The sequence below is a fragment of the Olea europaea genome, chromosome 16 (assembly GCF_002742605.1).
Source record: "Olea europaea var. sylvestris chromosome 16, O_europaea_v1, whole genome shotgun sequence".
Taxonomy (NCBI): domain Eukaryota; kingdom Viridiplantae; phylum Streptophyta; class Magnoliopsida; order Lamiales; family Oleaceae; genus Olea; species Olea europaea.
In genome coordinates this window covers 1,225,709-1,238,164 of record NC_036252.1, presented here as the reverse complement: position 1 = coordinate 1,238,164, position 12,456 = coordinate 1,225,709, and the positions used below count along the sequence as shown (strand labels likewise).

Here is a 12,456-nt window from a genome sequence, read left to right as displayed (position 1 = left end):
ATTACTTGCAAACAAGAAACGCATTATGATCCGCTTGGAGAAAGTTTTCTGAATTGCTTAAAGGAAATAGATTTTTTGAAGCCATATTTTTTCATACTTTGAGATATTCGACCCCCGCAACCCCTTATGATTTTAAAAGCTCTGCTATTTATTCCCCTACATTATGTTATGTCCATCAAACTGCTTTATGTAGAGGACTGATTCCAAACGATTGAAACTCAATGTCTAAAATTGGTGAGTGATATGAGTGCTAATATGTACTGGTGGGCATAAATGCAAAAATTTGGAGATGCTTTCAAGAGGAACTTCTTGGTGGGCAAATTTATCAAAGAGAAACACTTCTTAAATTCATTACACCAAGCTATAAAGACAAGTAAGAAGCCTCTTATGAGGTGGTCGAGTTGGTGGAGTAGGTGAGCACGAAGGCCTTTGATCACGAGTTTGATTCTCCCTACCAACACTTTCTCGATCGAGCTTGTCGCACCGGGCTTGTCTAGTGCGATTTAGCTGGTTGGCGTAATTTGCAGGCTATTACGTCAGTTAGAGGGTTTACCTAATGCACACCCGAAGAGTAGCAACTTCGGGTTCCCGTAAAAAAAAAAAAAAAAAAATCACCACTGCTATCGTAAGGCTCGTAGTCCATTGCCAGCTTTCTCAGTCCCACAATTCACAACTATTAAAGCTCAAATTACTACAGCTAAAATTCTTGTTCCAAATAGAGAGTTCAAAATCAACAAAGGCCAAAAGCCCCCCGGGGTGGGGGGGGTGGGGGGAGCTTAACGAGACACACCCTAAATATACATCAATTCGTGTAAGGGTTTGGAGTGATTCAAATCAATTTGTGCAAATTGCGAGAATTTGAGGGTGTGACGTGAAGTATATGGGTCGATAAATTCAGGATAGATAGTTTAAAGAAGAAGAAGTTCAAAATAACTCTTACCTCTAATAACACTCTGGGATCAAAATCCATTCTTATTGGCCGTTTTCAGCATAAATTAAAATTAAAGTTAAAGTCAATAATTAATTTTAAGTTCATATTATTTATAACTTTCCAATCACATTTTCATTAACTTTTATCAAAATCTATTAAAAATTTGATTTTTATATCCACCAAAAGGGACATTGTATCTTTGTAACTTGAATTAATTGTTTCACCAGTAATACTGTGAGTTAAATAGGCCCATTTTCTAAAACTGGATTTTCCTTATTGCCAATAAATCATTGTGCTTTTGGAAGATATTTGATCTTCTTAAATTCATTTCTCATGCATTTGTTAACAAAAGGATGGATGTACAGTTCAATTAAGGGATTGTTTGATAAAAAAATTCAATAAAAGCTTTAGCAGCTTTTGAAATGATTATTTTCTTTTAAAGGTATTTTAGGTTGTTCAATGTAATTTTCAATGGAACTTAACGAATTAAGTTTTTGAGCTTTTTCCACGGGATTAAAACTTCAGCGCATACGTAACGTAATCAGGCACAAATTTGAATAAAGTACGATATATTTCATTTTCATTCTTACTATTAAATTTTTAATCGTATTTCATTTCTTCTATACAAAAGCCTTTCCTCGTTTGAACCTCGCCCTTCTAAGGCTATGAAATCCTAAGGTGCTGCTAAATATTTAATTTATATACAATTTTAACTTTGTCTACGCATCAATGTGTTCAGCCCGAATGAAGAAGAAAAATTCTTTTAGGTGGAATATTGACCAATCAAGAGGAACTGAAGAAGTGAAGTTGTGCGCCAGGATTGAAGCCCTGGGACTGGAGTTGACAGAAGTTCCTCCCAAATCTGCTAGAAACCTCAATGAGGTAATCCAAGGCTCATTCAGCCATTTTTTGATTCTTTTAAGGAACTTTTATTGGGAAATGTCATATAAGACCGATCAATACAATAGGCAAGATTTTAATTTTTCCTTTATTATACTTTTCAGGACTAGTTTATCCATCCTGTCAAATTATCTTTCAAGAGAGGGCATGTTTGGCACATAATAAAACATGAGATAGGACTATATAACAAACAAAATTTTAACTTTCCTTTTTAACTTACTTCCTCAATGGCTTATCTTACTTACATAACAGGCTATTAGCATTGCACCTGCAAGTTTTTCAATTTCATAGCATTGTAAATTATCATCGAAGTTGATTGATGTAGACGAGATGATAGCCTCAACAATGGCTACAGATCAACAGGTCCAATTACTCTTTAATAGGTTCGGAAATTTGACTCGTTGGCTCGGATCGCTCGTGGCTCGATCCGTAAAAAGCCCAAGTCGGCCCAACTTGAGGCTCGGGCAAAGGGCCGACAGGCCGGCTCATAAAAAATAAAAATAAAAAAATAAGGAAAGGCAGTACAGCTGCCTTTTAAAGGCAACTTGTGCACTTGGCCTGGGCAAAAAAAAAAAACCCCAACTTAATATTACTCGAATCGAGCCCGAGCCTCGAGTTTCGGCTCACGAGCCGGTTCGACTTGGCTCCTTGACATCGCTACTCTTTAAGTAGTACAACTGATGTATGGAAGCTGGTTATTACTACCACTTGTGATGAAAGGCGTAATTTTACAGCAATGGTGGGAGAAGACAACCATGAAGCAAGGGGAAAGATTCTGAATAGTTTCTCTATTTATGAATATTCTAATTTCTTAGCAAAGCCACCAAACGGCAATAGGATATGCATATTGGCAATTCATGTACAAATTTTTGTTGTGTAGGAGTATATCTTTAAATACAAAATACTCTTTATTTTAGAGAATCCATGATTAAAAATGAGCTCCAAGAGAGTGCTCTAGTCGGTTAGTCTTTTGACTTTCTAAATTTAAACATACTTTCTATAATATATAAAATGTTCTTTATAAATAAAATGTCTCTTAACTAGAATGTGTACTTCAAAGAGCTTATTTATAGTTTTTTTTTTTTTTTTTTTGTTAATTATAGTGACAAAAAATCAACTTCGCCTGTAAAAATGTAGCCATTAGAAAAGGATCCGGGACCAACAGATGCAAAAGTAAAGCATCGATTGATACCGATTGAGTAACAAAATCATATTAACAACGATAACAGAAAAGCTCGTCTCTATCACTGATCACAATCTGCTGGCTAAGAGTAACAGGTACAAAGAACTCAAACTCACTTTGAAGGAGGTGGATAGATAATCAAGCTGATAATCCACATCACTATGGATCCGATGATCCAACATATGAATGCAAAGACTAAAAAACCAGCCAAAATGGTAAGGAACGGTGGACCTTGAGCAGAATCGGGTCGTTTAGTTTCATCTGCTCCCTCCGAAGGATTATCATTTGAAGCGAATAGAGGATGTAGCCTCGGTCTCACTTGCAGTCGACCTTCATTCTTAAACCTGAGCATAAGAAATAACAGGTCTTTTTTTGCTTGTCAAAAATGCTTATGCAGAACAGTGAAGATTTTTACAATTACAATGAACTGACCTCCACACAGAATCAGTCGTCAAAGCTGGTGATTAACTCGAGACAAGACTAGACAGTGTTTAATGATTAAGATTTTAAGTTCTTTTACTTTTCTATATAATTTTATACTAAATTCTTTAGACGGTCTAATCAATGCACCAATGATTTATTTAACCTGAAGTCCCCAAGCGCTTGTGTTAGGTTTTCTTCTGTATTTAGAGTTTATTAATACTACCCACTTGCATATAAATGATAATGATATCACTTTCCCTGACAACCCGTCGGATTAAGTGCAGTATGTGTGGTGGATACTAATCAATCCTTGTTCTTTCTGATTAAATAGTTTCGAGGGACAATAGAGAGAGTTAAGAAAGTCGATGGAGAGACATTGAATAATGATGGTTTAACAGGGTTAAAAACAGGGAAGGAGTGCACAAACTGAGTTGCCAGCATCCGGTTGGGTGTCTTCTTTTTTTTTTTTTCTTTTCAAACTTTCCCTTCATGCTTCGACAAGTATCCCCACGGCTTTTAATTGACAGACACAAAGTCCCTATTACATATATCATTATCATTTATATGCAAGTGGGTAGTATTAATAAACTCTAAATACAGAAGAAAACCTTAGGTTAAATAAATCATCAAAATAAATTTGCAGATAAACAAAAGTAATAACCTTGGAAGATCTGAATACAGAAAAAAATAACTAAATTATGAATCCAGATCCCATCAAAGCAAAAATGTAGTTAAGTCGTTTCAAGAAACATTCACTCCCAAGCTCAACAACCCAGTACACATCATACACTATCATAATTCCGATTCTTATTCACACAGCCCAATAACACAGATCCAGAATTTAATAATTTGACATGTAATTGCAGATAAATAGAAAAGAACCCCAAAAAAAAAAAAAAACACCTGAAATTGAAATGGGACACAGAGGAATTTTTTCCGAAAGTTGAGAGGGGGGACTTTTGAAGTCCGGCGCAGGGACGATGGTGCAGTGGAATTGACTGGACAGAAAAATGAAGAGAGGCCATGCTTTTTCCAGTGGAAATTGAAGTGTACTGTACGAGAGGCAGTTATGGAAAGGCTATAATATGTGGCTATTCGACTTCTGGCCCCAGTGAACTGTTTGTTGCTGCGACAACCTTGAACTCTCTCTCTCTCTCTTTTTTTTTTTTTTTTTTTTTTTTTTTTTTTTTTTTTTTTCAATGTCTAAAGACTAACCGGCCAGCTCTATATTGGTCCTGAAAAAATTAGAGCAGTTTGGTTTATTTTTCCATTTCAATTTTAAGTTCATTTCAATTTTTCGTTTCGAGGGTCTGCTTTAAGATTGTTGAAAATATATATCATCTTTAAAATTTATTTCTCAAAATAAAAAATTAGAAAACACGTTTGATTTAAAATTTTAAAAAATTATTTTATAGCATTTTATTCTATGAAATTTGATTATTTAATAAAAATAGAACAATTTTATGTTAATATATTATCAAGTCATAAATACACCTTAAAATTGGTGAATTTTAGGATATTTTTATCTGACTACAAAAGTAAAATAAGATAAATAAAAAATTGAATTCACAATATAGGGAATAAAAAAATTAAAGATGTGGACTATGAATATTTTTATCTGTGTTCATTTAATTTTTTTTTAGAATTTTTATGTAAATAATCATGAAAAGTTTTAACTATTCTTAATTTTTTATTTTTTATAATTTTACTTTTTCAAAATATTTTTTTTATCTTTTAAATTTTATTTTTTAGAATTTTATATATATTTTTTAAATTTTTATGTTTTTAAAATTTTATTTGAATAAAATTTTACTTGCTTTCCATGTTTCAAGTGTTTTTAAAATTTTCATTGAAAATACTCAAAATGTCAAAATGCATTTTCAATTTTATGTTATAAGTTTAACCTTATTTTCAAAAATGCATTTTCAAGAATATCATACCAAATACATTTCAGTACTCTGTAAAATTGAAAATAGTTTGAAAACCACAAATCAAACGCACCCGTAAGGGTTAAAGGTTAAATTGATAAGTCTTTTTTTTTTTTTCCCCCATATAGTAATATGTAGTAAGTATGCCCCTATTTGATGGCCATTAAAAGAGAAATTGGGAAAATTGATGTTTTGAACAGTAATTTTTTGGATATCATATTGTTAAAAGCAGGAAAAAATTTTGAATTTACGTGTAAAATATTTTATTATATGAAAAACATTATTGAAAATGAGTATGAAAATAAAAAAAATTTAAATAAAGAGAGTCAAACAAGGACCAAATGCTCGAGGTTTTAGTTTTATCCAAGGATAAAGATACTTGGCCATGGCTACATGGGCATTGCCATCTAGGGACAAATCCCCCACCAATATGGCCCAGTTGTTTATCCAAGGGATTTTCTATACACTTTGATGTCATTATCATCATTTTGAATTATATAAAAAATTGATGACATTTCGGCCGTAGAACAACATAAGTATCTTTTTGACAACTTCCCAACTCCTCGTTGCACGTTGTAGAAGCATTAGACGGTGGTACACCTTGGTCCTTCGCAAATGTGGACATTGAGGAATTGCCTCTTCAGCTCTAGCCAACTATTAATGCTCCCAAGGGAGCCTGTTGTACTATCTCCTCGCCCCTATTTTTTAAGGTGAGGTGGAAAGCCTTGCAATTTTATAGCATGGGTTGTCTCTCTTAATTCATCTCGATTTTTTTCTAGTACATGGTAAGATTTTGGCATGATAAAGTTAGGAAGAAGTGACTCGTTCTAGATCTCCACTGTGAATGAAGAGTCCTCAATGTCGTCTTACCCCAATTCCCTTTTGTTAGATTCAACTCCATCATCTCGCGTGCCTCTACCTCCACATGTAAGAAGGTGAAAGGAGAGTATTAGGGACCATGCTGCCCTTTGTCTTACCATTGCTTCAATGGTTCTTCTCTGACGACTATTTCTTGGTGGTGGCATTTTTTGCCTATCTCTAAAGCTTGAGATATGAATGGCCACTCCAATAGGCCTTCACGCCAGAAATTTGCAATAGGGCACTTCTTCTCCAGCATTATCATTTTGGGCCTATTGGCGTATATCTCTTCTGAGGTTGATGTCACCTTCTCTTCCACTCATCATTCTTTGAGGACAATACCTTTTAGAAGGGGAAGTACCAAGCTCCTCTGCAGAGTAGGTAGGCGTTTGATACGCATTTCACTCCCGAGATTCACTCATGTTAAAGTGTACATTTTTCGCAATTGACCTCCAAATTTGGTTGGAGACCAGCACATCAAGAGATTTCGCATCCACTCCTCTCAAAGCATTTACATACTTGGAATGCGCACATAAGACGCAAAGATCTAAGCCTTTCCAAACATAAGAGGATGGAGGGGACTGCGATCTTAAGCTTGAATAAGTCAAAACGATATTTGAAAATATATTGAATGCGGAAATGATGCTAAAAGGAGAGTAACCTTGGAGTTGGGTTTATATTATAGAGATAATTTCCAAAGTGATGACTACCCATAGCACTAAGTTTGAGCATTTATAAAAAGGAAAAATGAACGAAGGCTCTTTGGATGCTTGTTATGTTATTTTGTGTTAGCAGTTTACTAGTCAAGTTTTGTTACATTAAATGTCACTTCCATGCCCTGCACAGTATCATAGAAGGGTGAAAGGATGTCCATCGTCATCGCATGTAATGTTAATTCAGTCACTTCTCACGCGATCTTTAAGTTACAATTGCTATTTGTTCAAAGGCTGAGGTTCAGCCTATACCTTTGCGGTCATGAAGATCTGCTGTTCCGAGTATTTATTTTAGCGGTATAATGGTTGTATATGTTGTAAATGAGCAAAGTTTCAACCCGCAAGAACGTAGTTGAAACGCTATTATTATAAGCAAAAGATTTAACCCGCAGAAGCGTAATTAGAATACAATGTAAGGATATAGAGTATATGACTAAAACGATCACACAAAACCAAAATGAAATGAGGAGTAGAAAAAGAAATTCGATGCGAGTATAACTCTTTCCTTAAGACAAATTGTCCCGTTACGATGCTCACGGTTGAATGACAAATGTCTCCCAAGATACAACGGATATACACTTGTGGTAGCAGCATTTCAAGCCACAAGAATGATGAAATTTCGACGGAATTTTCCCTCTACAAAGAAATGTTACGAGAATGAGAGAAAAATGAACTGTAAGAGAAGAATGGATACTCAATGCAACGACGTACTCAAAATCGCGTCAATAGGGTCTTATTTATAAATGTAGAAATGGTGTAAATGAAATAGTGTGGACCAAAACCTGTATCCTTTCAAAAGTTGCAATACTTCATTTCTTTCAACTTCGGACCTCAAGTTTCCATTCATCCGAAATTGGTTTCGAGATTTCAAATATATCATGACGATTTACTCAACAAATAGAATAAGTTGGTCTATTTACTTTTATAATTTGACAATCGAGTCAAGTTCGAATATTTGGTCGAAGTTGACACGAAATCACACATTTTCATTTTTCCAGTTTTATACTTGGGCCTTGTTTGAGCCACATTATTTGAAAAAAATAAATTTTCAACAGTGATTTGATATTATTTCAACCACACATTCTTTAATAAAATAATATTACACGCAAATTCAAAACTTTTCCTTATTTTTTAACCACACATTTTCCATCAATATAATATTCAAAAATACATTTTCATTCTAATAATGTGGCTCAAACAAGGGCTTAACCAATTTTCAATTATTTTTGAATCAATTCCAACATGATCCATGTTATGCCGCTAAGAATTAGAATACAGTAATCACTACATAGAAGGAAAGTGACGACCCTGCATCAAGTTATATAGGACTTAGGCTACGATGAAGAGACATTGAGATGTTCCTTATCGCCTTGGAGAGCACTTATGTGATATTCTTTATTGGTTGGCAGACAAATAACTTGCCACGTGAGTGGAGGAATCAAGTGCCTTGTTAACGATAAATTGAAACAGAATGAAGTATCTATAAATGCCATTTATACAAATGTAATAAGCTGAGGTCCCCCACTATAATCTGTCCTTATTGTTAGAACATCCATGATGCTTTCCTCCTTTTCGGTATTTATTATTAAAGGTAGTGGGCCCTTGAAGCATAGTTCAATGGTGTAAAAGATAGAAGTAAAGTTATTTCACATCTTGTTGACAGTCGCAGTGTGGGGGTTCGATTCCTGAGATATGAAATTAAACTCCTTGTAGGCACAGTATACATTCAGTTCTTGTTCTTTGACCTGTTGGGATACATCCCGCGATTTACTTCCCTCACAAAGTTTTTGGGACGGGACGGTAGGGACTCTCAAGGTTGGGATTCAACCTTTTTTTTTTTTTTTTTTTTTTTTTTAAAGGAAACAAAGTTTTTGGGACGGGACGGTAGGGACTCACGATGGGGTTATACAATTTTTTTTTTTTTTTTTTTATTATTAAAGGTAGTGGTCAATATTTAATAGGAATAACCAAATACTGATTCCAACACGCGATTAATACACCAAAATCATACGCTAAGTGGTGGGTCCATTTTTTTATTTTTTATGCCCTTTTGTAACATAGTTGAATCACCACAAACATAATTATCTCATGACAACTTCACAATTATAGAATTATATTATTGCTTCGATGGTGTAAAATTATTATTGATTTTTATTTTACAGGCAATGAATCTCATAAAATGTCTGAATAATAATAAGTAATACTATAATAGTAATGAATGTGTCGTAAAAATTAAATTATGGCCCTGTTTGAGCTCCATTATTTTCTCATTAAAATAAAAAATATGACCATTATTCATCACATCAAGTCATCATATTTGATTTTTTATCTCTTGTGTGGAGCTCATAACGACTATTTTTTATTATTCTCATTTTTATAATAACGTAGCTCAAACGGAAGCTAGATATTGATAGGATAAAAAATTTATTAATTTTTAGTAAAGCCAAGCATCGGCATACAGTCTAACATTGAAATCTTCACAATAATACAACTCATATATAGCAATCAAATTAACATTGAAATTTTCACCAATCTATACAACCATTATTCATTAAAAGAAAAAAAAAAAAAAAATGAAGTTCTATAACCCAAATATTGAGTCTTGCAAAAATTTTTAGGACGATCTAAGAATCATTCCATTTAGAGCAATATATTCAAGTCGAATCACACCGTAACTAAAAGAGTCATTCCGTTTGGATAAATATACAAAAGAAAAGAAGCGATACAAGCCTAAGACGAATGATCATTCTTGGGGGACTCTTTCCGGCTAAACGACCTGCTCAACGACCTTAAGAAGCTTCCGGAAGGTGGAGACGACGAATTATCACCAAAGAAGAATGAATCTTTGCGGCTGAACGACCTAAGGAAGCCCCGAGCCGAAGAAGGCGACTCACTTGCTGCCGGTATATCGGCTAACGCAGCAGCCAATCGACGAATACTGATGGATCGAGCCGGTTTGAAACTATATGATCTTGGAGTCTTTGAGAATATGTTTGAAGATTGAGTAAGAATGACATAAACTAATGCTTGAACAAGAATAAACAAGGCAATCTTCAAGAACATGCCTTCTAAGCTGCTATCAAACTCCATTTTCAGAAGTTATAACCAAGCTAACAGTATAAGAAATTAAAGGGCTGTAGAATTTGCTGAAGATAAAGAGAATTCTATGGGGAAAATGGAATAATGAGATAAGAATATATAGATACACAGGCACAATGTCTATATATATAGATAGATATAATAGAAAGGGAGAATAAAAAAAATTGTTGTGGGCAGACATCAGAGGCCGACCCTATTGACTGCATGGATTTTGAAAGTTATGACTAAATTTATTTACACGTGAGGATAGGAGAAATGAATTAAGTATTTGGAAAATTGCACCATTGGTGTCTAAGTTAGTGTCCTGAAGCAAGTTGGTTGCCAATATTTGAAAGAGATCAATTTGGTTCCTATTCTTATAGTTGCAAAATCAGTTCTCAAGGATCTAGATCTCTTGCAAGTCGTTAATTATTCAATTACCTCTACGTCTAACTTTATGAAGTTAAATTTTGCCTTTTGATTTGTATTGACATTTAAAAGTTTTACGTTAGATATGTTTATATGACGATGGATTGCCAATTTATTGAAAATTTAGACAAATTTTGTCTAGTTACGACAAACAAGTCGAGCCGACTCGCACTGCTAAGGCTCGTAGTCGTAGATGCCTCGAGTCATCCAACAACTTGCATTTTTGCAGGTTGTTAACTTGCAATCTTTTTAGGTTGTCACATCTTGCAAAGTTACAGGCTATTACTTTTGTAGGTTGTAATTTCTTTGAGTATCAACTTCTAGTTTTTAATAAGCGGGGACTAACATGTTACTAAAATGATACATTGGGGACCAAATTTGCAATTTCCCCTCAAATATTATTAGGTATCCCTGTGTATAAATTGACTTGTGGAAAAGTCTAAAACTTTTGTTTAATCAGGAAACGCCACCGTAACACGGAAGTTTCTCTTCTAAATGGATTAAGCTAATGACCAGTTTTTGTCATGACCCCATCTGACGTGTTATTATGCTAAAGAATTACTACTTTTTCCTCTAAGATTCAAGCAATATTAGAATTAAAAATAAATCAAATTTTATTCGTTAAACATTCATCTTTGTCTAATTTCACATACGTATCAACATCGCTTTTGTGTCTCTGTCAATGACGCATAAGCATGCGTATGCAAATTATTCTCAAAATTTTGTCTTGCAAGTCTTTTTTCTTGTGGATTTTCAATCAATCAAAGAATTGGAGAATTTCGAATTTTCTTTGGTTTCGTTTTCATTGTTGCTTGTGGAATTAGGTTCTGTTTGGGAATTAGGTTCTTTGGGGATGATTTCACTTATCTTTATTTGGGAATCAGATTATTTTTCTAGAAAACAAAAGCAATCCCAACCTTTCCTTTTCAAGCTTATTTAAGATGAGAAGGAATCCAGAGCCAATTAAATTTTCCCACAGATTATTTTTGGCTTAATATTTAAAAAAAATAAAAATTCTTACGAGTTTACTTAATTAAATTATGTGAGACTTAAATATACAATATATAAAAAATAATCAACAAAGAAATACAAAAATAGTTTAGGGATTCTTTTTTTTTAAATAAAAGGATTCTTCTACTTAGATTTTATTTATATATATAATTTTTGTAAATATTTGAGATTATCCATAAGTTAGGGAATTCAAAGTTAACAGTTAAAGTTTGATGATTAGTTCTTACAAATTTAATAAGTTGAAAGCTTGCACTGCTATATCCCCTCTAATTGAATATGCATGGAACCTTTCTCTTTTTAATATTAATTATTTTTATTTATTTATTTATTTATTATTATTATTATTTAAGTATTGGTTAAGTTACAAATTTAGTAAGATGAAAACTTGTAGTGCAATCTCCCCTCTAATTTGAATATGCATGGAACCTTCCTCTCTTTAATATTTTTTTAAGGAATTGGTTAAGTTCTAGATAAAATCCTAATTCCAAAACCGTGACTACTTGACCAAAGTTATATGGCCCTTCGTTGGATTTCTCTTTTTACGATGTATCAATCAATCATTTTCAAAAACTAGACGCAATAATGAAAATTTTGTCAAGGACTCAAATTTAGTGTTGAATTCTTAACAAATGCATGTATCATGAATGAGTATTGAGACATTTATAAATTCGTTGGGATTCAAATAGGGGAATAACGTTACTGAGAAAGTCATTAAATACTAAAGAAAGAGAGAAGAAAAATTCAAAGAAAAAAACTTAAAACGAATGAGAAGACTCTTCTCAATTTTTTTTCTAATCGGTAAATGTAAATTCTATTGATCAAAAATATATATACAAATACACCGAGCATTCCCGAGCTTACGAGTCCAAATCAAGTACATATACAATTACACCAAACATTCTTGTGCGAAACAAAATGTGGATAAACAAGTACAACTAGTATAAACTAAAGACCCGTAGCTAAGGATTCATAATGAATCAAAACATTCGGATATAAAAAAAA

The 12,456-nt window shown here is 33.4% G+C and overlaps 1 protein-coding gene and 1 long non-coding RNA gene across 2 annotated transcripts; both read right to left on the bottom strand.

The window, feature by feature from the left end:
- Positions 1-2,949: 2,949 nt before the first annotated feature.
- On the bottom strand, positions 2,950-4,558 carry LOC111411627. The gene is made up of 2 exons (XR_002705860.1): positions 4,341-4,558; positions 2,950-3,358 (listed from the first exon to the last, which is right to left on the bottom strand). It is a non-coding gene; the product is annotated as an uncharacterized LOC111411627 (long non-coding RNA).
- A 4,854-nt stretch (positions 4,559-9,412) lies between these two features.
- LOC111411626 lies at positions 9,413-10,142 on the bottom strand. Its single transcript, XM_023042139.1, has one exon. The coding sequence runs from the start codon at positions 10,024-10,026 to the stop codon at positions 9,667-9,669; it is 360 nt and encodes a 119-aa protein (XP_022897907.1). The 5' UTR covers positions 10,027-10,142; the 3' UTR covers positions 9,413-9,666.
- Positions 10,143-12,456: the final 2,314 nt, after the last annotated feature.

What these genes read in the sequence shown, in the direction of transcription:
- LOC111411626 (XM_023042139.1), bottom strand. Translation starts at nt 10,026, where the DNA reads ATGGAGTTTGATAGCAGCTTAGAAGGCATGTTCTTGAAGATTGCCTTG.